The 19,839-nt window shown below is 35.6% G+C and overlaps 4 protein-coding genes across 7 annotated transcripts; 3 read left to right on the top strand and 1 right to left on the bottom strand.

The window, feature by feature from the left end:
* Positions 1-1,213: 1,213 nt before the first annotated feature.
* Positions 1,214-9,864, top strand: LOC105449118. Its single transcript, XM_011688117.1, has 16 exons — positions 1,214-1,521; positions 1,597-1,998; positions 2,253-2,698; positions 3,131-3,309; positions 3,410-3,810; positions 4,214-4,391; positions 4,464-4,675; positions 5,063-5,244; positions 5,342-5,469; positions 5,857-5,991; positions 6,739-6,879; positions 7,384-7,510; positions 7,951-8,513; positions 8,746-9,142; positions 9,291-9,469; positions 9,604-9,864. Exons 2-16 carry the CDS (start codon positions 1,604-1,606, stop codon positions 9,862-9,864), a joined length of 3,924 nt encoding a protein of 1,307 aa, XP_011686419.1. The 5' UTR covers positions 1,214-1,521; positions 1,597-1,603.
* LOC105449039 (RRP12-like protein) lies at positions 9,855-15,320 on the bottom strand. The gene is made up of 6 exons (XM_011688031.1): positions 15,236-15,320; positions 11,423-15,113; positions 10,759-10,947; positions 10,536-10,655; positions 10,283-10,442; positions 9,855-10,121 (listed from the first exon to the last, which is right to left on the bottom strand). The coding sequence occupies exons 2-6, from the start codon at positions 14,883-14,885 to the stop codon at positions 10,025-10,027; spliced, it is 4,029 nt and encodes a 1,342-aa protein (XP_011686333.1). The 5' UTR covers positions 14,886-15,113; positions 15,236-15,320; the 3' UTR covers positions 9,855-10,024.
* Positions 15,321-15,332: 12 nt separating this feature from the next.
* Positions 15,333-17,738, top strand: LOC105449036 (28S ribosomal protein S5, mitochondrial-like). Its single transcript, XM_011688026.1, has 6 exons — positions 15,333-15,574; positions 15,706-15,798; positions 15,910-16,260; positions 16,442-16,672; positions 16,774-16,973; positions 17,280-17,738. The coding sequence occupies exons 1-6, from the start codon at positions 15,493-15,495 to the stop codon at positions 17,664-17,666; spliced, it is 1,344 nt and encodes a 447-aa protein (XP_011686328.1). The 5' UTR covers positions 15,333-15,492; the 3' UTR covers positions 17,667-17,738.
* A 100-nt stretch (positions 17,739-17,838) lies between these two features.
* Positions 17,839-19,781, top strand: LOC105449037. 4 transcript variants are annotated; one of them, XM_011688029.1, is made up of 6 exons: positions 17,839-18,162; positions 18,481-18,588; positions 18,675-18,680; positions 18,787-19,046; positions 19,154-19,369; positions 19,487-19,781. In XM_011688029.1, exons 1-6 carry the CDS (start codon positions 18,138-18,140, stop codon positions 19,754-19,756), a joined length of 885 nt encoding a protein of 294 aa, XP_011686331.1. In that variant the 5' UTR covers positions 17,839-18,137; the 3' UTR covers positions 19,757-19,781. The 4 variants fall into 4 exon arrangements, with proteins under 4 accessions (XP_011686331.1, XP_011686329.1, XP_011686332.1 ...); XM_011688027.1 differs by having other exon boundaries at positions 18,778-19,046; XM_011688030.1 differs by having other exon boundaries at positions 17,839-18,250; positions 18,778-19,046.
* The last annotated feature ends 58 nt before the right edge of the window (positions 19,782-19,839 follow it).

Below are 19,839 nucleotides of genomic sequence, written 5' to 3'. Positions count from 1 at the left end.
CAATGTTCAAAAATTCATATCTTCCAGAAAAATAAAGATATAGACTTCTTTCTGGGCTCATCTTAAAGACATTTTTGTGGCTATTTTTTATAAAATCGTAATTTTATTTAAAAATGGCCGATTAAAACGTAATTTTTTTGGAAATTTATTTTTTTCAAAAATTAAAATTTGTTTAATTAAAATGGGTGGTGATGGTAGGTGGTGGTGATGGGTGGTGGTGGTGGTGGTGGGTAGGTCAAAAAAAATTTTTATTTTAAAAATCAAATATAAAAAAATTTTTTTTTAAATTTTTTACTTTAAAAATTACATGATATAAAAAATGGTGGTAGTAGGTACTAATTGTGGTGGGTGGTGGTGATCGGTGGTGGTGGTGGGTGATGGTGGTGGGTAGTTGTGGTTGGTGGTAGTGGGTGGTGGTGGTGGGTAGTTGTGGGTCAAAAAGCAATTTTTATTTTAAAAATCAAATCATATAAAAAATTAAAAAAAAATTTTTTATTTTAAAAACCGTTAAAGACCGTCAGTCCTGGGCAAATTTTCGTGCCAGCCCGGCAGGCCCGGAGGTTTGCAAAGTGTCGATGTTATCGATTGTCGACAAAAATTTGCAATTTTTTTGAATAATACATCATTAAGATCATGATTTTTATTATAAAATAAATGCGCTTTATAAATAAGTACGAATACCTATATAATGCTATAATATCAAATATATTGCCGCAAAATTACATTTTTTCCAGCTGTTTTATCATCTCTCTGGATAATCACGTATGGTAACTATAAAAAGTTTAAGTAAAAGCTGCAGTTTTGAATAAAATTATAACTATATATAATATGTATATATTTTATATACATATAGCAATTATAGTTATAATACAGATGAATTACAATGTACGTATAATGTCACTGTATGTATGTACATGGCTAAATAAACATTGATCTAACATAATATATAAATCATTAAATTATAATAATTATTATTATATTAATTATTAATATTATTGGTTAATGGCTTTAATTTTAGCAATTATTATTAACCCAGCCACGCTAACTCCCGCCGTAAGGGTGTCGGTCTTTAAATAATATCTCGTACCGGTGATTCGCCGTACTGGTATAAGATTCTATATGATATATTCTGCACGTACGGGCAGCACAAGACCGACACTATCGACAGAGACGCGGCAACGTTTCTCAAATAGTTTAAACGCTTGCCGCGCGCGCGACGTGGCGGATGTTGTCCAATGTTGTCCGCGCATTGTAAGAAAATTAAGATGTAATTTAATAGAAAGTTTCTAATTAATACACGTTAATTAAGTGCTCGACGTAAACGATCATTGTATAGGTACTTGGAGATCAAGAAGGATATAAAATACATTCTGTGATAGAAGATAGTTTGTTTTTTGAACGCTATTTAATGAGTTGTCATTGACATTTCCTTGAAATATAACCTCTAAATTACTACAAGTTGTGATATTTTGCAAAACATAACTATAATAACAATTTGTAAAAATGCGTTGCACATAATAGGTATATACATATTGGGACACGTATAAACATATGTATGTGTGTGAGTGAATGAGTGAAATGTATTTATTACTTCAGCAGATACATGATGGATCCTGAGACGGCATACGAGAATTTATTTAAATTGCAGTGTTTAATTAAAACCACCGAGATACAGCATAGTGTACAATGCAAACTTGAAAGAAAATTATTTTTTGCATTGGCAAACAACAATGCCGAAATTATTCTTTATTTTAAAAGAGAATCCTCTTGTCTACCTGTCATTAAAAAGATACCTTGGTTTCAAGGGCCGCATAAACAAATCGCTGCTTTTTGCTTTGATTCAAGTGGTACTTGGTTATTATGCATTACTTTAGATGGTTCATTGTATGTATTACCTGCTTTAACTTTAGTCGGTGAAAATTGCATTGTTGACAAGAAATGGAAGACTGACGATGCGACGTATATTCCTTTTATAAATTCTCAGCCTTCTCATTTCAGGTAATTTTATTCAACAAAATGATTTTTGTGAATTAACAGTAATTATTGAGTTTGTAATTATTAATCTTGTACTATACTATATATAATAGTATAAAACAGCTTATGCTTTATTTGCTCTTCTGTGTATACCAAGTTTTACACAATATGTTTCTATTTCCATATCCATAGTTCTTTATCTTGTAAATATATGTATTTTTTAATAATTATCTAGAATTTTCTATAATTCTTTAAATACAGTACTCTTTTATTTTCAGACCAATAGCTATTACATGGTGGAAAAATACCAAAACATCTATGGACATAGCCATCATAGGAACGGAATGTGGAACAATTGTATTTATAAACCTTTTGAATGGACAACAGCTAGGCGTAACATATATTAATGAAAGTATAAGCAGTCTACATATTTGTCAAAATGAATACAATGAGATTACGTCTCTTTTGATAACGAGTAAATTTCAACAGCAATGGCGTTTGCCTTTGGAACACTTAACTTTTAATCTTTTGCTTAATTTTGAAAACAAAGAATCTTATAACGAATTAAATTTAAGTGACATTCGTGACAATAATGGGGAAGATTCCGCTCCTAACAAATCTAAGTTACAAGAGCTTAAACAACTCTCTGTTGAAAAACTGGCTATTCTTAAGCAAAAGTTAATCGATACCAAAAATCAAGCATTGGGAGATTTACAATGCAGAGGTAGGTACATGCAAGTTCATTTAGAAAAAACATTCAAAATGTAATATTAAATACCTTTCAGGAAAAACAATGGAAAACATTTGTACTACTTTTTTTTTTTACTAATGATAATGATAAAAGAGAATTTTTCTCATAGAGTTTTAAGAATGAAACAGTAGAAAATAGTTTTTATTTTTAATTTATGCTCCAACATAAATATATTTATAACATACAACATGCGCTTTTTTAAATTATTTATTTGCGCGGAAAGAGTACACAATTATGCAGAACATCATCAATTTTGTGATGATGTATTTTTGCCCTGAAAGAAACCGAGATCATATAAAGAAAGAGACTTGTGCCCAAGTGATAGATATATTCCGGATGCATATATTTACCATTCGTAAATAAAAAGATTCGTAAAATAGTTAACGTGACGTACTAATATCACAGATGCTGCAAGTATCAAAGAAAACAATAATGGAATTCCTGTTAATCTGGAAATATCGAAATCCAAATTAGGTTTTATAAGTCCAGAACCAATATCAAAAGATACTTTCCTATCTTTGCAATATGACAGAGAGGACCGACAATTGTATACATGCTATCATCCTGTCACCAATTACATCACAGTAAGATCTTTTTGTCATATTTCTCCTTGATTGAGTCCCCGAGCATAGCGTTAATATTATTACATTAGTTTCCTAATATAATAATCTCTTTTTTTCTTAGGTACATGGTCCAAATCTAACTGTGGTACCCTTGTCAATGCACAAAGTATTTGAGTCGTGTAAAACTGTTCTATTAACACACAGATTATTTTTTATTACCCATGCTAATCAACGTTTAGTATATATAATATCCAATCAATTATCCGAGACTCATGTAAACAATGATTATCAATTTAATCCCGAATCTATTATTGGAATATTTTCTTTTAAAAATAGTAAGGAATTTGTACGCACAGTATACAAAGTAACAAAATTCGATAAAATAGTACCGAGAAAAGTCTTTGAGGAAATGGAGAGTAAATATATCTTACCAAAGAGTATGAGGGATATTGAAGTCGATCCTTTTAGTTTGGATACATGTATAATTGTGACAAACCGCTGTGTATACGAAGTGGTTTTAAGGTCAGTTTATCGTAAAATTTATAGAGACTAGTGTTCACAAATCAAATCAGTAAACAAAATTATTATGTTCTTGTGATTTTATTTTCATCTTGTTTTTATATGAATATTTCAAATGTCATGCTATTACATGAAAAAGTTTTGTTACTCAACAAAAATCTATTTTCTATAACAGTTTTTTTTTACAACGTTATGGACATACAATATAAGACATACTTTATACTGTATACCATGTTATTTATTTTTTGTAAAATGTTACCTATGTATTGCATTATTTTTTAACTTGCTTTTTTTTATCTCAGCTGACGATGAGATGATACAATTCTAATACTAATTAATTTCTTTAAATATTCGTATAATTATTTCCTACCATATAAAATTAGTATATTATTTTCTTTTATTTTAGAAAGTCTCTTTTATCAATCTTTACGGAATTAATATTGAAGAAAAACGAGTTGCAAAAAGCAGGAAAATTAGCAATGATTTTTGGATTGAATGGCCAACACCTGTTGGAATATGTAGGCGATTTATTCCTATCAAATAAAGAATTCTCACGCGCAGTAGCTTCGTATAAAATGTCGAAGGTAGCTAAATTTCCCTCTCTTATTCTATCATCTCATACAACATGTCTCTATATGTCAACATTTTTATTTCAGTGTAAATTATTGAAGAGCGTGTTAAAGTTTGCATCGGTCGGCCATACTTCAGAATTATTAAGTTGTCTAACTCACTGTTTATTGACACCTGTCATTACTGAAATGCCTATTGCAACAAGGATACATTTATCTAATTTGTGCGTACTTTCTTTTATCGAGATGACATTGAGGGTTTGGTCGGAACAATCTAAAGTGATTTATAAAGAATTCTTGTAAGTCATATCGTACTGTTATTATCGTACATTTATAAAATATATTATATTTTATGTATAACGAGGCATCTTTAATTGGATATGTGAATAATATATTTATTAACAATTTCGATGTTTGCCAAAATTTGGCAAGATAATGGCTCAAGACAAGATATGTTGCTCTTAAGATATCTACCTCTTTGCATAATTTTAGCATCTTTTTTGCGATATTTGTATTCAAAGTGGTGTCCTTGTCCTCTTTTCTTGCTTTCATTCTTTTTACCTTGAAGATTTTAAAAAATTGTTACAAGTTTCTGTATATCATAAAAATAGCGTGATAGTGCGTACACACGCATATTTACATCGTGTATGTAAAATTCTATTTGATCTAAAAGTTTCTATTTTTAGATACTTCTTGTCCACAAATACATTTTACGATGAATTATTAGCTATTAATATAGCTGGTCAAACTTACCTTTGGGAGGTATTACACCATTTAGCTACACAAAGGAGTCTGTACAGTCAAATGTTGGATATTCTCGTAAAGACGATACAAATATTTGGCACAAACGACATTCACCCAAAGTCATGTAATGTATATTCATACTTTTATATAAAACAACCAATTTTCCAGATAATTGCATACATACATAACAATATGTCCGGAATTTAATGTTTTTATTTCAGATGGGTTACTTATATGTTTAAGTGAATCTGATTTAATGCAATCAATGTTATTGAATTGCGATTTAGCTAGATCTCATATACTATTTGTACGCAATAATCTGCGAGATTTTCAGATCTTCGTGCTTCAGGTGAGAAACCTTAACATTTAAGTATTTACTTGGTAAAGGAATTTTTGCATCGTAAATTAAATTATTAACAAATAAAATCTAATTGACTGAATAAATGAATCGTTATTTATTACCATATGCGCTCTGAGATACTATCCCCTCAAGCGCCATAAAATCTAAAAGAGGAAGGGAGAGAGAGAGAGAAATGTAAATATCGAGTTATTTTGCTTCTCCACTTGCTAATAGAATTTATTATATAAAAACTAAAGAAAATTTGTCTCGGTCAAGTTAATCAAACGCCAGTACTTATGAATTAACGTTTAATACATTTGATGAAACCGAAATTGAGTATTTGATTATCTTTCAAGTATTATACAATTATGCTTAACAGCTTAAAATGTTCCACAGAGATTAGTAACATTGTATGATCCAACAAATCCAGTATTACGACCTAAATTAGTACAATGTAAAGCACGTCAGAAGGTATCGTCCAATCTGCGATCTAATCAGTGTGATTCTACTACAGATTCTACGGATAATATTGTGAGTATTGAGTTTCTGATGTATGGAGTGCTCTCTCAAAATTCGCGCATTTAGTATGAATGATTAGTTCTCGAATTACCTGAACTATTGAAAATAAAAAGAAATTATCGCAAATAAAAATTTTAAAATTATTAATGTATATATGTGAAAAAAATTGCGTTTTTTTTTTAATTATTGTTGGATGTATTTTTATAACTTAAATAAAAGTTTTAATTTGATCTTTTATCGTTTAGAAATTAAAATGTTTAATGTTTGGATTTTAAAAAATTGTAAAGGAAAATAGCGGCAAAAAGCAGTTTCATTAAGAAAGAATCGGAGCGAATTTTGAAGTATTATCCATATGTAATGTCCTGACAGTTATTGATTGTATAGTTACCAATTATATCGTTTGTTTTAAATGTTTTTTTAACTTGCAAATTTTTGTTAATTAGATTTCTTAAAATCTCAAAATATTAAAAAAAGAGATGGTGTTTCAATTTTTATTATTATACATTTCTGTAATTAAGTTCTAAATTACTATTCCTTTTAAAAGTTTGTAATTAGGGAATACATTTTTTTGAAACTTAATTTATCAGAAACCCTTTGTCCCGTCTATTTACTCGAAATGGCAAGTACCTCTTTGCAACTTTTTCATGAAGAAAAGATTGTTTCCAAATCTGTATAGTAAAGAGGGTATCTTTTAAGGATGTAGTTTCACCCTTAAAAGACATTTTTAATAACCTTTATATTAATAAAAATATTTTGTAGGATCAGTCTGATACGCTTGTGGAAGAGATAATAGAAACGTTTATACTAGTCTTATTGACTCTTATTTATAAAAAACGATTGTTAAACCCCAATTCCAGATTCACTTTTTTGTATGACATTCAATTGCCGGAGTTAAACAAGGTAATTTTAAATTTCTAATCTACATTCTGTATTTGGTAAAGAAGAAACGAGATTCTGTTTTACAAAAGCTTTTATTGGTAAAAGATTTGTAGAATTGAATTATAAAAGTGGAGATTTTGAGGGATTTTGTTAATCTTTTGTTCCATCTCATATTTCGAAACTTTTTTTCGAAAAAAATCTTGGAGAATTTTTATTTTCATTGTTAATGTCATGTGATGTTATATAGTATGTCATAGACGTTTATCGTACAATTTTTGATAAAGGTAATGAAATCATGTTTCCATTAAATTACGTGATGTAAAACACTACTTAATGCGATGTAGATATTTGAATGTTTATTGGAGTGAGGAAGAATTACGATAAACGATCGAATGCGTAATCTTCTTTATTGTAGGGGAGGAGATATGGCGTATCCTAATCGTTCAGTCTCGCTTTTTGTTTGCCGAATCTCGTATCTCTGCGAAATTATTGAGTTGGCTTAACTTTATACTTTTATTTGTACAGGAATACTCGGAAATGACTCTGCACATTGATTTTAAAAAGAGATCATTAAGTACTGGATTTTCTCACGTTGCGCTTGTTAGAAACGGTAATATCTATACTTGGGGAAGTTCAGTGCAAGGTTGCTTGGGTACGTATATTTGCAGATTGTTTGAAACATAAATAAGTGTTGTAACATATCAAATGAATGTAATAGTACACGCATCTCTCTCAAAGTACGTATAATGGTGTGTCTGTATATATGTATATATATATATATATATATATATATATATATTAATATTAAAAAAAAAAGAGGGAAAAAACGAAATATGTATGGCCAGTACGAGTGGAATATATATTATCTTATGATAAAGATGCAAATAAATTTTCTCCTGAAAAGACTGATATTTATCGAAAAATCGATATATCAAATTTTATCTTTGATTATCACGATCTTTTCACACAGATACGAAATGTTGGCCACTTGGATTTCCTGTGCTTGACCATTCATTATTAATCGTATCGAGTTTCTTCTCACAATAATTATCCATAATTTTCTCATACATGTCATCAATAATCACTCCGTAGGTACTGGCTCTAGTGTTTTGCGATATGGGGCACCTCACGCCGTATGCTTCTTCAAAAGTATGAAGATTGAAGTTTTCAGTGTATCGTGTGGACATTGCCATACCCTGGCAGTTACCAATAATGGAATTTACGCTTGGGGCGCTAGTCAATTTGGCCAGTTAGGACTCGGCAAGGTGCTACAATGTTCAAGTCCGGAATTGATTACTTCGCTGGCACAAGAAATTATTGTCGATGCGGTAGCTGGACAATATCATTCTGTAGCATTAACCACAGATGGTAGAATATTTACGTGGGGTTGGGGTGTTCATGGCCAGCTGGGTCATGGTAATACCGACGAAAAAGCCACACCGTCTTTGGTCAAAGCTCTGCTTGGCGTAGTAGTGTGTTGTATCAGCGCTGGATACGCGCACACATTGGCACTATCGGTAGACGGTGTGGTGTATGCCTTCGGATGTAATGTTCTTGGGCAATTAGGAACATGTGATAATGTCAAAAGTTCTACCCCCACAAGAGTATCGTTACCCGATGGGATAATGCTTATAAGTACTGGATACTTTCATAATGTAAGTAGTTCAGTAAACGATACACACGTGATTTGTATCACAATTAGCTAATGGGATTTAATTTAATTTAAATTTATTTAGTTTCTCTCTTTTAACGCAAAATGATGACAATCAAAACAGACAGCTCGTTGCTTTTTGTAGCAAGTCTCCATATTAGTTAGTAACACCTTGAATAGAGCAATAGCGATATATATATATATATTAACATGCGTATTCTGTTTTACGTTTACAGTTAGCTGTCAGTAACACGAACAAATTATTCATATGGGGTGCAAGTCCTCAGGTTCTCAGATTACAAGCACAAGCGCAAAAGAAAACTCGTATTCTAGAGCAACAAGAAAATGCTAGTGAGAAAAACAGTAAGGTTTTGGGAGGATCGGAGAAAAGAGGATCAAGTAGTGCTACAAATCTAAACAGAGAAATAAAAAAAGAATTTTTGGAAAATAGTGTACAAACCAAGTCTACTCAAATGCAAATGATTACTTCTGATACAGAAACCCAAAAGAAATCCGAAACTGAAAACACAGATTTGAGAGATTTGAACTTTGATTTGATCGAAGAAAATCAAGCACATTTAAGACCATGTGTTGTCGATACTAGTTTGATAAAAGGGCAAATTAATCAGGTTCGTATAATATATAAACAGCTTGATTTTCATCCAAACTGCGCTTACAATTAGTCCAATAAATATTACAAATATTTACGTATATATATATATATATATATATAGTGAAACTTTGATTAGTAAGTCACAGTATGATAATTGCTATTTTTCAGATGAAATTATGCCAGAATATATTAAAATTTTCTCCTCTTTGATGGCGGACAATTATGGAGCACCTTTAAATGGATATCCAGGTGCAGGTAGAAATAACAATCCAGAGCAAATGATGGAAGGAATCGTCAATACGATATTCTCGGAAATGGAAGATTCCAGATTATTTGCACATGTTAAGGTAATTTTAACATGATAATCTTAGACAAGACTCTTATTACATTGCATATAGTTTGCATTAGTTATATGCCTAAATAAAATACTAGCGTCGTAAGTACTTGACATAACACATTTGAACATATACAATTAAAACAGAATTCGGATGCTGTAAATCACTTGCTTACAACGGAAGAAGATAATGTGATATTTACATGCGGACATCATTTTCCAATCTCTCTGTACGAAACGGACGTTGTTCCGTCGATGGAAACTGAATTATTGACATCTTCATCGTTAATTCTTCCATGTACGTCGCAATATTTAGGAAATATGTTATCTCGCACATCTGAACCAGAAATCCTGTGTCCTTTGTGTATAATTGGAGTATTAAGAGCAACGGTAAAGAATTGCGAATAAAGGTATGTTAATCCTTTAATCTCGGATGTTATATCTGACAATTAGACCATTGGATGATTATACAGATATGTTTGAAAAATAATATAATTACACAAAAATAATTACGAGACATATATCGTCAAATAATATTATAATTAATGATTAGGACTGTTATCAGTCTTTAACGCTTTCTTCGTTTATTCCGCATACCTGTGCGGGCGCCCTTTCTCGCCCCAGAAACTATGCTCTGGAATTTGCCCGCATTCTTCTTCTTCTTTCTGTAAAATGCAAATATTCGATTTATAATTATAATATAATAATATATAAATAAATAATATAATAAATGATGTACAATAATATATCAATGAATCGAGAATAATACATATACACATACAACAGATATATTAATGGATTAAAGATATCTCTATTACTGATGTACCTTTTGTTTAATATAGACCTCGTTAAGGGTACATATGCGTAGGGATCTGGTTTACCCTTCCTCTTAACATCTCCCCTGGCCTTTATTGCACGATATTCTGAACCTGCTTCGCAATCTACTTTTCTTGTTTTTAACGATCGATGAATACCCGATCCACCAGCTGAAATTAAAGAGAAATGTAGAGGAGGGTGCGTGTTTTAATACAGAATATTTAGCTGGCGTAATACAAAATGTAATATAAAAAAAAATTTACCTCGATATCTCGACGTTGACTGACTCTTTAAACTCATTGCGTCAAGCGTACTCTCGCTGTATTTACGTTTTTTGCTGACGGTTTTCGTGGTCGCTATCGATGATCCGTTATCCTCGTCTTCTACAAAAGAATAGAAATAGAACCATATATCTCACCTCATAACAATACGTAAATTTTTTTTCATATCTAAACAGAGTTACTATATAAATTACAAAGCATTTACCATAATCGTCTTCAGTATCACTCTGAAGAAAAGAAGTCACTCTCTTCTTATTCTTTTCTTCCACTGCGTTGCTGTCCCTCTCGTTATCATGATCCGTAATGATGATACGACCGTCAGGTGCAGACGCAAAACCGCGATCCTTAATTTTCTTCACTGGAATCTTTGGATTTAGTACACCTGGTTGTGTAGCTAAAGCAAACACAAAAAATTGAAGACAAGTAATTGATTATACCAGATTGAGGATATTAATTAGAACATTAAATTTTTAAGTGATCTTATAGTTTTGTCTCTAGAGACAAGGGAGACAGAGAGAATGATGTATTGTATCATAGATATATATATCAAAATTCAAAATTAACCTTTAATCGTTTTTAAGAAAAACATAGAAACATAAAAATTAGTTTGTGCAATGTGGGGTCTACACTAATTGTAAGAATCGTAAGTAGTCGTAGTCGTCTTGAGTCCATAGGAAATTGATGACGATGATTATAGACAATGATTATGTAAGGAGAATAATCGAATTGTGATTGGTCAATTTTCTACGACTCAGGACTTGACGAGTCCTCCTATCCTAGTGATGCGGACCCCGCATAACTCTCCGAGCAAAGACGCACGAGCGAGCTAGAGGACAGATGGAAAACATGACTATTGATTAATGACTAACTTGTGATATTTTTAGCAGCCGCGGGATCTGCAAGATCGACTATGTCATTTTCATTCTCCTGAATCCAAGCGTCCTTTCCCCGCAGCGTTCTTCTTTTCTTGTTTCTCTTTTTTGCTTCATCGTTCTCAGTGACTTGAAACTCCTCATCGCTATCAGCCAATATCTCCTCTTTGCTTTTAGGTCTCCTCCTGGCGTCAAATTCCTCATCGCTATCCAGCTTCTTCGCTCTTTCGACTTCCCGTTTTTTCCTTTTCGCATCCTCTATCTTATTGATATTTTTCAGTCTCTTGTGCAGGATCACGTCCGAAGCCGGTACCATACTCGATATCGACCCTATGCCGTATTTCCTTATCAGTTTGGTAAAGATATCTCGCACCTTTTGTCGAAAGTGGCGCTTACAATCCTCGCTCATTCGCGAGAGAGCGTCGACTATCCGCGGCAAGGTCGGTGCCATCACAGTGGACGGCGTAACGTTGATGTACACCTTCATGTAGGACAATGCAGACTCCACTATCTCTCTCGTGGGACTCGTAAGAATCGTACAAGTGTGTCCGAAAATTTCGTTGACGGTGTCCGTGCCCAGAGAGTTGTTGTAATGATAAGTGATGGACGCCAAAGCAAGGAGACTGGCGCTAACGTAGCCTTGCTCACCGCCCAAACCCACCAGCAGCATGTCGACATAGTCGTTGAGATGCTCAGGATGCTTGTCGAGAAATCTCTCGGCGATCGTATTAAGCAGCTGATACGCTACTTCGCGACACCTCTCGTTTATATCTTTGACGCAGAGCACAGCTTCCGGTACGATGGCCTCGAGGAACTTGGTCTTCTCGAGCTGCGGATGTACTCGAACAAGATGCGCCAGACACCGCAGACGCGCTCCTCTGCTTGACTTGATTACGCTGGTTGCCGATGATATCAGTGTCCTTTCAATCTGACGTCGGTGCTCGTGCAGAAACCGCTTGCAAACCTCTCTTTCGCTACCGCATATCTCCTCGAGCAAACGATAAGCTTTCTTCTGCTCCTTCTGCTTGGTGTTATCCTTGAGTACCGGCACACACGCCTTTTCGTAGTGCTTACTCAACCTGTCAATGTCGATATAACCGATCAACCCTCTCGTCAGATCGTAAACGCTCTCTCTGAAGAAGTCGTCCGCATTGGACGACTGTTCGAGTTTGCTTAGTGCTCGATCAAACAGGTCGTTCGCCAAGTCACTGCTCGCGATCGTCATGTAAGTCTTGATCGTGTCGTACGCGGCGAGACGCGCTCCTTCCTCGTCCGTACCGCTTGGTTTCGTCGTGTACAGATTGAAAAGAATCGGCAGATAATTCTTGGCGAAACGAGCGAGTTCGGCGATGTCGTCGTCGACATCGTCGGCATCTCGATGACCCGATATTCCGGTGATATTCTGCGTCGCTTTGACAACCAGCTTTCTCAAAGCTGCCATTGCGGGTAGTCTCAGGTCCCTCCGATCGCTGATAGCTATACCCAACAGTTTGGCGATATGCTTAAAGTTATCTTTCACATCGCTAGCATCGTTGCATATGCTCGGCAAAATCGACCAGATTTGCGTTACCAAGCATTCGTACGCGGTCTTTACGTCTGCCGAAGATCCCTTCGCTTTTTCCTCGCACCGCAGAGCGAGCGGCAACAGGACGTCCTTGAAGAGGGCGATGGTACCACCGGTTATGCAGTCTTTCAACAGCGGAACCATCCAACTGCGTCTGAGATTTAGCGTGTTTTCGTCGATTCCAAGTGGGAGGATGTTCAACACGACTCGAGGCCCCATAGCCCGGATCGCTGCTCCAATGGCATACTCCGCGTCGCGGTTATACGAAAAATCATGCGAGTCTCGCAAATTTCCTAGGGTCTTGACGACGTTGGCGAGTTCCTGGAGCTGCTTTAGCTTGCCGGTGATTTGGAAGAGGACAGCTATAAGGTGAAGAACGTGACACCAAGCTCCAAGATACTGATAACTCAATGTCTTATGCATTATCTCGACTATGTGCCTCAAGATGGGCTCGAATTTACCGATTCGCTCCTCATTCTCGCAAAGAGGTGCAACGCATTCCTGTAGAATGGCTTTGACAGTGTGCGCGGCACCGGCGACGATCTCCGTCTTGTTTGATAGCAACAGCCCAATGCACCTGTTGAGCATCTCCGGCATGACGTAGTCAAACGTCGAAAAGATGTCAGAAGCCGAGCACAGCCTTGGCAAGGCCTGGTGTGCCAGGTTGCAGTGAGCCTCCCGCATGACGGCCAACCATGCTAAAGTCGGCTGCGTGTCGTTGACGGACGGCTGATAATCGTAGAGAGCTTTAATGATATTTGCATTTCGCGCAAAAGGTAACGTTGCCTCCGACGGTCTCGTGACAAATAATCCGTGCAAGGTTTGCAAACAGCAGGATGTTATCAATACATTGTTCAATGTCATGATACTTAATAGACGTTCACAAATGGTTCTTACGTGTGACTTTGGTAGCTGATGCGTTATATCCTTCAAGAGGGTAAGGATATGCAGAATAGTGGTTACTCCTAGCGACGATCCTGGCTCGCAAGCAGCGTTGAGTTGCGCGATGCAGTGCGTCGCGACTTGTCCCGCGGCTGGATGATGAGTCGGCGACTTGTCGCTCTTCATTACATCGCTGTCCTTTAGAATGGCACATATCCCATGTTGGGCGGACTTGCGTACCTTGGGCTTGGCGTGAGTGACAAAGGACAATATAGCGTCCAGCACTTGCATCGTCGAGGAATTAGTCCAAATGGCAGCCTCCTGCGCTCTCAACAACACCGAAAGGCAGCCTATGCAGTGTCGCAAAATGAGATAGTTTTCGCACTTGTCGCTAACGCTAACGTATTGCGACAGAACTCGAAGGAGAGCCTGGGTCGTCGGGCCAAACTGTAAATTTAATACGTTCCTCGGCACCGTTCTCAGACACATCCCGAGCAGAGATAGCGTCGCGGCTACGGCGGTATCGTCCTCCACCGCCTCTAAAGTGCTCATTAATGCGGCAAAATATTCTGTCGAGCTTTCGTTACCACCGTTCTGCTTGATAACCTCCGTGACGGCTGCCAACACCGCCAGCATCTCCTTATGTACGATCGAGCTCGATTGGAAATGACTGAGGAACCTGCCAAAGGAAAGGTTGGAGCAGTTGCTGTAATCGGTGGCGAACGTGTCGCACGTATTCACCGTGGTTCCACCGTCCACGGTGCTGCTTGCCTCCTCCTCCTCCTCCCCATCTATGTCGAGCTTGGTGAAATGTGGTTCGATACCTTGGATGGCGTCGTGCTTTCGTAAGTCCTCCGAAGTGATACCTGGGGTGCCGCCGGGAAGATCCTTGAAAAACATGCCAGTCGCTTGCTCGCGATGCTTCGTAGTCGCCGGATTTGAACTCGAACTCTGGCCCTTCGCCCATCGCTTCGCCTTCTTTCTGCTTGCCAAACGAGGCGCTAACTTGCCCATTTCTTTTTCTCTCACTTTCTAGTCTATTTCCAACTTTTCAAACTTGTAGAGAGACAAAACTTGCTTTCGATATTTGACAGTAGAAATACTAGAAATTACCTCGTTACTACGACTACTTAACCTATCCGATCTCCACGATGCGTACGTACGCCATGCCGTAATGTTACACGTGCTTCCACTTGCTTCAACGCCTTCAACTTGCAAAATGCCCTCGTGCACTAACGCCCTCTGTGAACAAGTGGATAGTGGATGTAAACTACATAGCAAACTTTTCTGCATCGCGGCGGGTAACGCGGGTATACAATTTAATTGTGCAGGTGCGTGTCCGTACTAAATTATAGTATACCTACGGTGCAGAAAAGTAGATTTTGCTATGTAGTTTACATCCACTTCTTCAAAAGCAAAAGGCCCCGTTATGTCTTCTCTCCTCTCTCGGGTGTTTCTCTCTGAGACCGTATTAATAGCGCGTTTTCGAGTGTGTATAGGTTAATAGATTTTGACTTTTCGGCCTTTTCGCTATTCCGCTGCATGGATTTGCATCCTCAGATTCGTAGAATCTGAAATCTAAAATCCAAAGGCGAAGAAGAAGAAAATTGTCGTTCCGAAAATGATCTCGATTCGGACGTGTTTGTTACGTGTTTGTGGACTTTTGAGAAATTCGCCAAGAAATATTCCATCTGCGAGCAACGGTATGAAATATGTTACCAAGTATATAGGTGTAGACATATATTCCATTTAAATTAATTTACCAGCTCAATTTCTTTGCTAATGTTTACTTAAAGTGCTATAGTGCTAACGCGAGGTTATGACATCTTTTCAGATACACGTAATTTATTTACCGTCGACTTACATCTATTGAAGACGCACATTCCTTTGATACGCGATACAAGGAATTCGACATTTTTCGTAAATAGTAAGTAAAGTTTTGATGGGCGTAACACGTTCATAATAGGGAGGAGAATCGATAATTGGACAAGAGATAATTGCAATTTTTTATTTTATTTTATCTCTTTCTCTCTTGCAGAATCTGCAGATGAATTGTGGAAAGGTGTGACGAGTGTCAGTAATGCGGGAAGACGTAGAGGTAGAGCAAAAGGCTTGGCGAGAAAAAGAGATTTAAATAAGGGTCAAATAATAGGTGTAGGAAAAATTCCGATACAATTTCCTGGTCTCAATACTCCTGTATTTAGAGGAAGGGAACTTATGCAACAGCAAAAGCTGCCCCTGGATCCCGAAAGGGAGGAAAAGCTCGCCAAGTTACGGCAGAACTACCAGACTGGACCAAAGCGGACTAAATTATCGCCGTTGGAACGTGGTTGGACTAGCGTCCAAATGGGTGGCAGAAAGATTGGACCACCCGATCCTATTGGAGAAGGTTATTATTTTGCACTGTCATTCGTCATGTATGTCTATCAATGATTAAAGAGTATTACAAGATATTTTAAATATATTTAATAAAATACTCTTTATTAAAACTTTCTTTGTAATATTTTTATTTGATAATCCTAGTGGTGTCAAGGTAAAATTATTAATTAACTTGTGCATCTATCTTTCAGATACTTTTGATGGCTTTGAAACTTGGATATTGGAAAACAAATTTGTAAATTGTATGACTGGCAATTTAGGACGCAAGAGTAAGATCAGCGTATTTGTCGTAACAGGAAATGGAAATGGTCTGGCTGGATTTGCGCTAGCAAAAGCGCCTGCGCAGAGAGCAGCCATAAAAACAGCTAAGAATAGGGCAGGTCAAAGATTGATGTATATTTCTAGATACAAGGAACATACTGGTAAAGTAAAAATATGTCGTATGCAAAAAAAAACTTGTATCTCACTCACTTTCTCTTTAATAATGTCACTCTGCTATATGTGACTTTTGTTTTTGTTTCAGTATTACATGACTTTTTCACACAATTTGGAGCCACAAAGATATTCGTAAAGAAAATGCACGAAGGATATGGACTTGTTTGTCATCGTGCGATAAAAGTATGTTGCGAAGCCATTGGCATAAAGGATATATATGCCAAAGTAGAAGGTCCCATAAATTTACAGCATATTATTAAAGCTTTCTTTATTGGTTTATTGCAACAAGTATGTATCTCACACAAAGGGTATATAACTGAGCGTTTATAATATGTTCTCTTTAAACTACATAGATAGATAGATAAGATTGGAGGTATCACACTCAAAGCAAGCAGAGATTGTTTTTAGATTTAAAACATTAATTTTTAAATTACAATGAATTAACGATGGATTTCAAATTTATTTAATATCTCAGATAAATGGTAATTTAATGTCAAATGGAACATTTTCGCTGCAATTATGAAACTTATGACAAGCGCAAAAAGTCGTTGTGCTACAAATTAATTCGACATTAAAATGGGACCATTTTTGCAGAAATCATATCAACAACTAGCGGACGAAAAACGATTGCACTTGGTTGAGTTTAAATCGGAAAATGGAAATTATCCAGTAGTGATCGCTTCGCCATCGGAAGTTAGAAAGCCAAAAGAAGTATCGTCCCGTGAGACTCTCGATTTTACTCAACATGTTTTAGGTGGCAAAGTAATATTGCAAAGAAAGAAGCATCCGCCATTCTATACTAAACTTCCACTTTACAAAACAAAATTATTAAAATTGGAACGATCGAGGCATTTTGATGAAACGAGAATAAGGCTAATGGCAGAGCATGGAGCGTTGCATAGTTTTCTGACTGAAAAGTATCCGGAGGCGAAGCTGCGTCCTAAATCGAAGCAAATGAAGAATCTTGAAACGGAAGAATAAACAAGAGTGTACTCGATTGTTATGTCTTATATATAAATGTAAATCTAAAATAAAGTATGGTTAGGAAATTAATTTTATATGTTTAAGTATGCATTAAGCTTAGATATTCACATATTCAGACTCATTTTATCTGACTTTTATCAACTCTCACTACTCCGTAGTGTCGTGCAGTAGAGGTTAGAAATAATTCACAATATGTATTCACATCCAGGACAGAAAAGCAGAAGCCAATCAGAGAGAAACTGCGCTACACTTGTTAATTGGACAATCGTATGCGTTCCGAAACTCGTCAAGTTTCAATGAACTTCAAATTGATTTTTTTACCAAGAATAGGTATGCAAATCTATCTTGTGATATATTTATGACATATGCCATAATTATGGCGCGTATTATTTGGTAAATATAAATAGAAGGCTACAATATTATCTACACGTTTCCATTAGGTGCAACACCTGCAATTAGGCGATAAGAATGGATCTAGATAGAGCTTACATTGGTAATTATATATTTACTTATGTAAGAGAATTTCGATCATTTTGCATGTGTGCGTTTTTATTTCCTAGAAAAATAATCTATACAGTTAAGTACGTGTATATATTATTTACTCGCGCGCGCCTAATATATAATTATAATAGTTAATACATATATATATGAATATTCTTTTTTGTGTACAGTTTAATTATTACATACATTCTTGTCCATCCACACGCATAAAATGCGATGTATGAACAAACATAAGCATAAGAGAGTTTATCTCTTATGATTATGGATCGATTTTATTTGAATATCGTACTAAACTTAACTTTGTTGGTAGAGCCATTAATTGACGATTGGATGGAACATCTTCAGCAAACTATGAAGAAACATGAGCAGGGGCAGGAGCAGAGCGTCAACGCAATTGATTTTGCCATGCCATTTGTAGGTAGGCGACACGCGATCGAGCTAGAGAGTATAGATAAGTATAACGCGCACAATGAATTAGAATTAAAAGATATATACTTATTGCAGGAGATAGTACGTACGTTTGGGAAATTTATTTAGTACAACAAACAAAAAATATCGACTTGCCGCAACAATAATTTTTAAATTTTAAATTGTATTATAACCACAGCGATTCCAGCATCTACTGTAAAAGCTGCTTTCAAGATAGCGGAATACTTGGAGTTGGAGCCAAATGTTAAGTATATGGCCATTCAACTGTACGACAAATTCATGTGTAAACACTTTTGGGAGATTTATAAGACTGAGATTGCGAATGATCCGTCTGAAGCATTTAAAGTTTGCAAGAAAACTTGCAATCAAACTAAATTAAATTTAATGTCATGCTTCCAATTGGCGTGCAAAATGGATTCTCATTCCAGTGCTTTAGGAATATCGCAAGTATATATATATATATATATATTGAAAGATAATAACTTTGTGAAAAATTTCAAAATATGACAAATGCAGTTAAGAGATAAAATTCAGTATCGCTTGTTTTGCTATAGATTCTTAATATTCTATATCTGATTGACAAAGAGTCGGAATATACACGAAATATGATTTCCTCTTCGGAAATTAAAGTTTTCAAAACAGTAGGATTTAAAATGCCCCTTTACACACCATTGCATTGTATCGAAATTCTTCTGGCGGCGACAGGTCTCGGAGAAACACCAAATGTGTTTAATATTTCGATAGATTTGTTGGATATGGCTTATCTAAAGGTTTGGACACTCGACAAATAATTTAATTTCTGTATTTCTAATTTATTTCTTTATGTGTAATTGATTATTAATACATGTATATAGTTGACACAATATGTAAGTTGTACACATTTCCAGCATGACAGATTATATTCGCAATTTGATTTATATTATATGCACAAAGATGTAAACACAGAACATGTAGCTGAGAAGTTGATATCATTGAAATCAAACATACTTTTCTTAAGTGCAGCAATAGTGTACTGCACAATGTTCTTTTTATGCTTGGATACAAATATCTCAGAAGAACAAATTATTATAACAAAATTGGCAGAATTATCAAATACAACCAACATTGATATTTCCAATATGGCTAATACATTGCTCTCAATAGCAACACAAGAGTAATATATAATATATGCTGTATATTTTGCACGCGCGCGCGCGCGCGCGCGTGTGTGTGTGTGTGTGTGTGTGTGTGTGTGTGTGTG

Source organism: Wasmannia auropunctata, unplaced genomic scaffold, assembly GCF_000956235.1.
Source record: "Wasmannia auropunctata unplaced genomic scaffold, wasmannia.A_1.0 LD336078.1, whole genome shotgun sequence".
NCBI classification, from domain to species: Eukaryota; Metazoa; Arthropoda; class Insecta; order Hymenoptera; family Formicidae; genus Wasmannia; species Wasmannia auropunctata.
The sequence above is the reverse complement of the archived record's forward strand: the minus strand, read 5'-3'. Positions and strand labels throughout refer to the sequence as shown.

Excerpts from the sequence above, each read along its gene's own strand:
- LOC105449118 (XM_011688117.1), top strand. The coding sequence starts at position 1,604 with ATGATGGATCCTGAGACGGCATACGAGAATTTATTTAAATTGCAGTGT. Across the intron at positions 5,992-6,738 it reads CAGATTCTACGGATAATATT|GATCAGTCTGATACGCTTGT; the intron begins GTGAGTATTGAG and ends AATATTTTGTAG. Across the intron at positions 9,470-9,603 it reads GATTATTTGCACATGTTAAG|AATTCGGATGCTGTAAATCA; the intron begins GTAATTTTAACA and ends CAATTAAAACAG.
- LOC105449039 (XM_011688031.1), bottom strand. The coding sequence starts at position 14,885 with ATGGGCAAGTTAGCGCCTCGTTTGGCAAGCAGAAAGAAGGCGAAGCGA. Across the intron at positions 10,948-11,422 it reads GGCTGCTAAAAATATCACAA|CTACACAACCAGGTGTACTA; the intron begins GTTAGTCATTAA and ends TGTTTGCTTTAG. Across the intron at positions 10,443-10,535 it reads GTCAACGTCGAGATATCGAG|CTGGTGGATCGGGTATTCAT; the intron begins GTAAATTTTTTT and ends CTTTAATTTCAG.
- LOC105449036 (XM_011688026.1), top strand. The coding sequence starts at position 15,493 with ATGATCTCGATTCGGACGTGTTTGTTACGTGTTTGTGGACTTTTGAGA. Across the intron at positions 15,575-15,705 it reads TATTCCATCTGCGAGCAACG|ATACACGTAATTTATTTACC; the intron begins GTATGAAATATG and ends ACATCTTTTCAG. Across the intron at positions 16,974-17,279 it reads TTATTGGTTTATTGCAACAA|AAATCATATCAACAACTAGC; the intron begins GTATGTATCTCA and ends CCATTTTTGCAG.
- LOC105449037 (XM_011688027.1), top strand. The coding sequence starts at position 18,138 with ATGGATCTAGATAGAGCTTACATTG. Across the intron at positions 19,047-19,153 it reads GTGCTTTAGGAATATCGCAA|ATTCTTAATATTCTATATCT; the intron begins GTATATATATAT and ends GTTTTGCTATAG. Across the intron at positions 19,370-19,486 it reads TGGATATGGCTTATCTAAAG|CATGACAGATTATATTCGCA; the intron begins GTTTGGACACTC and ends ACACATTTCCAG.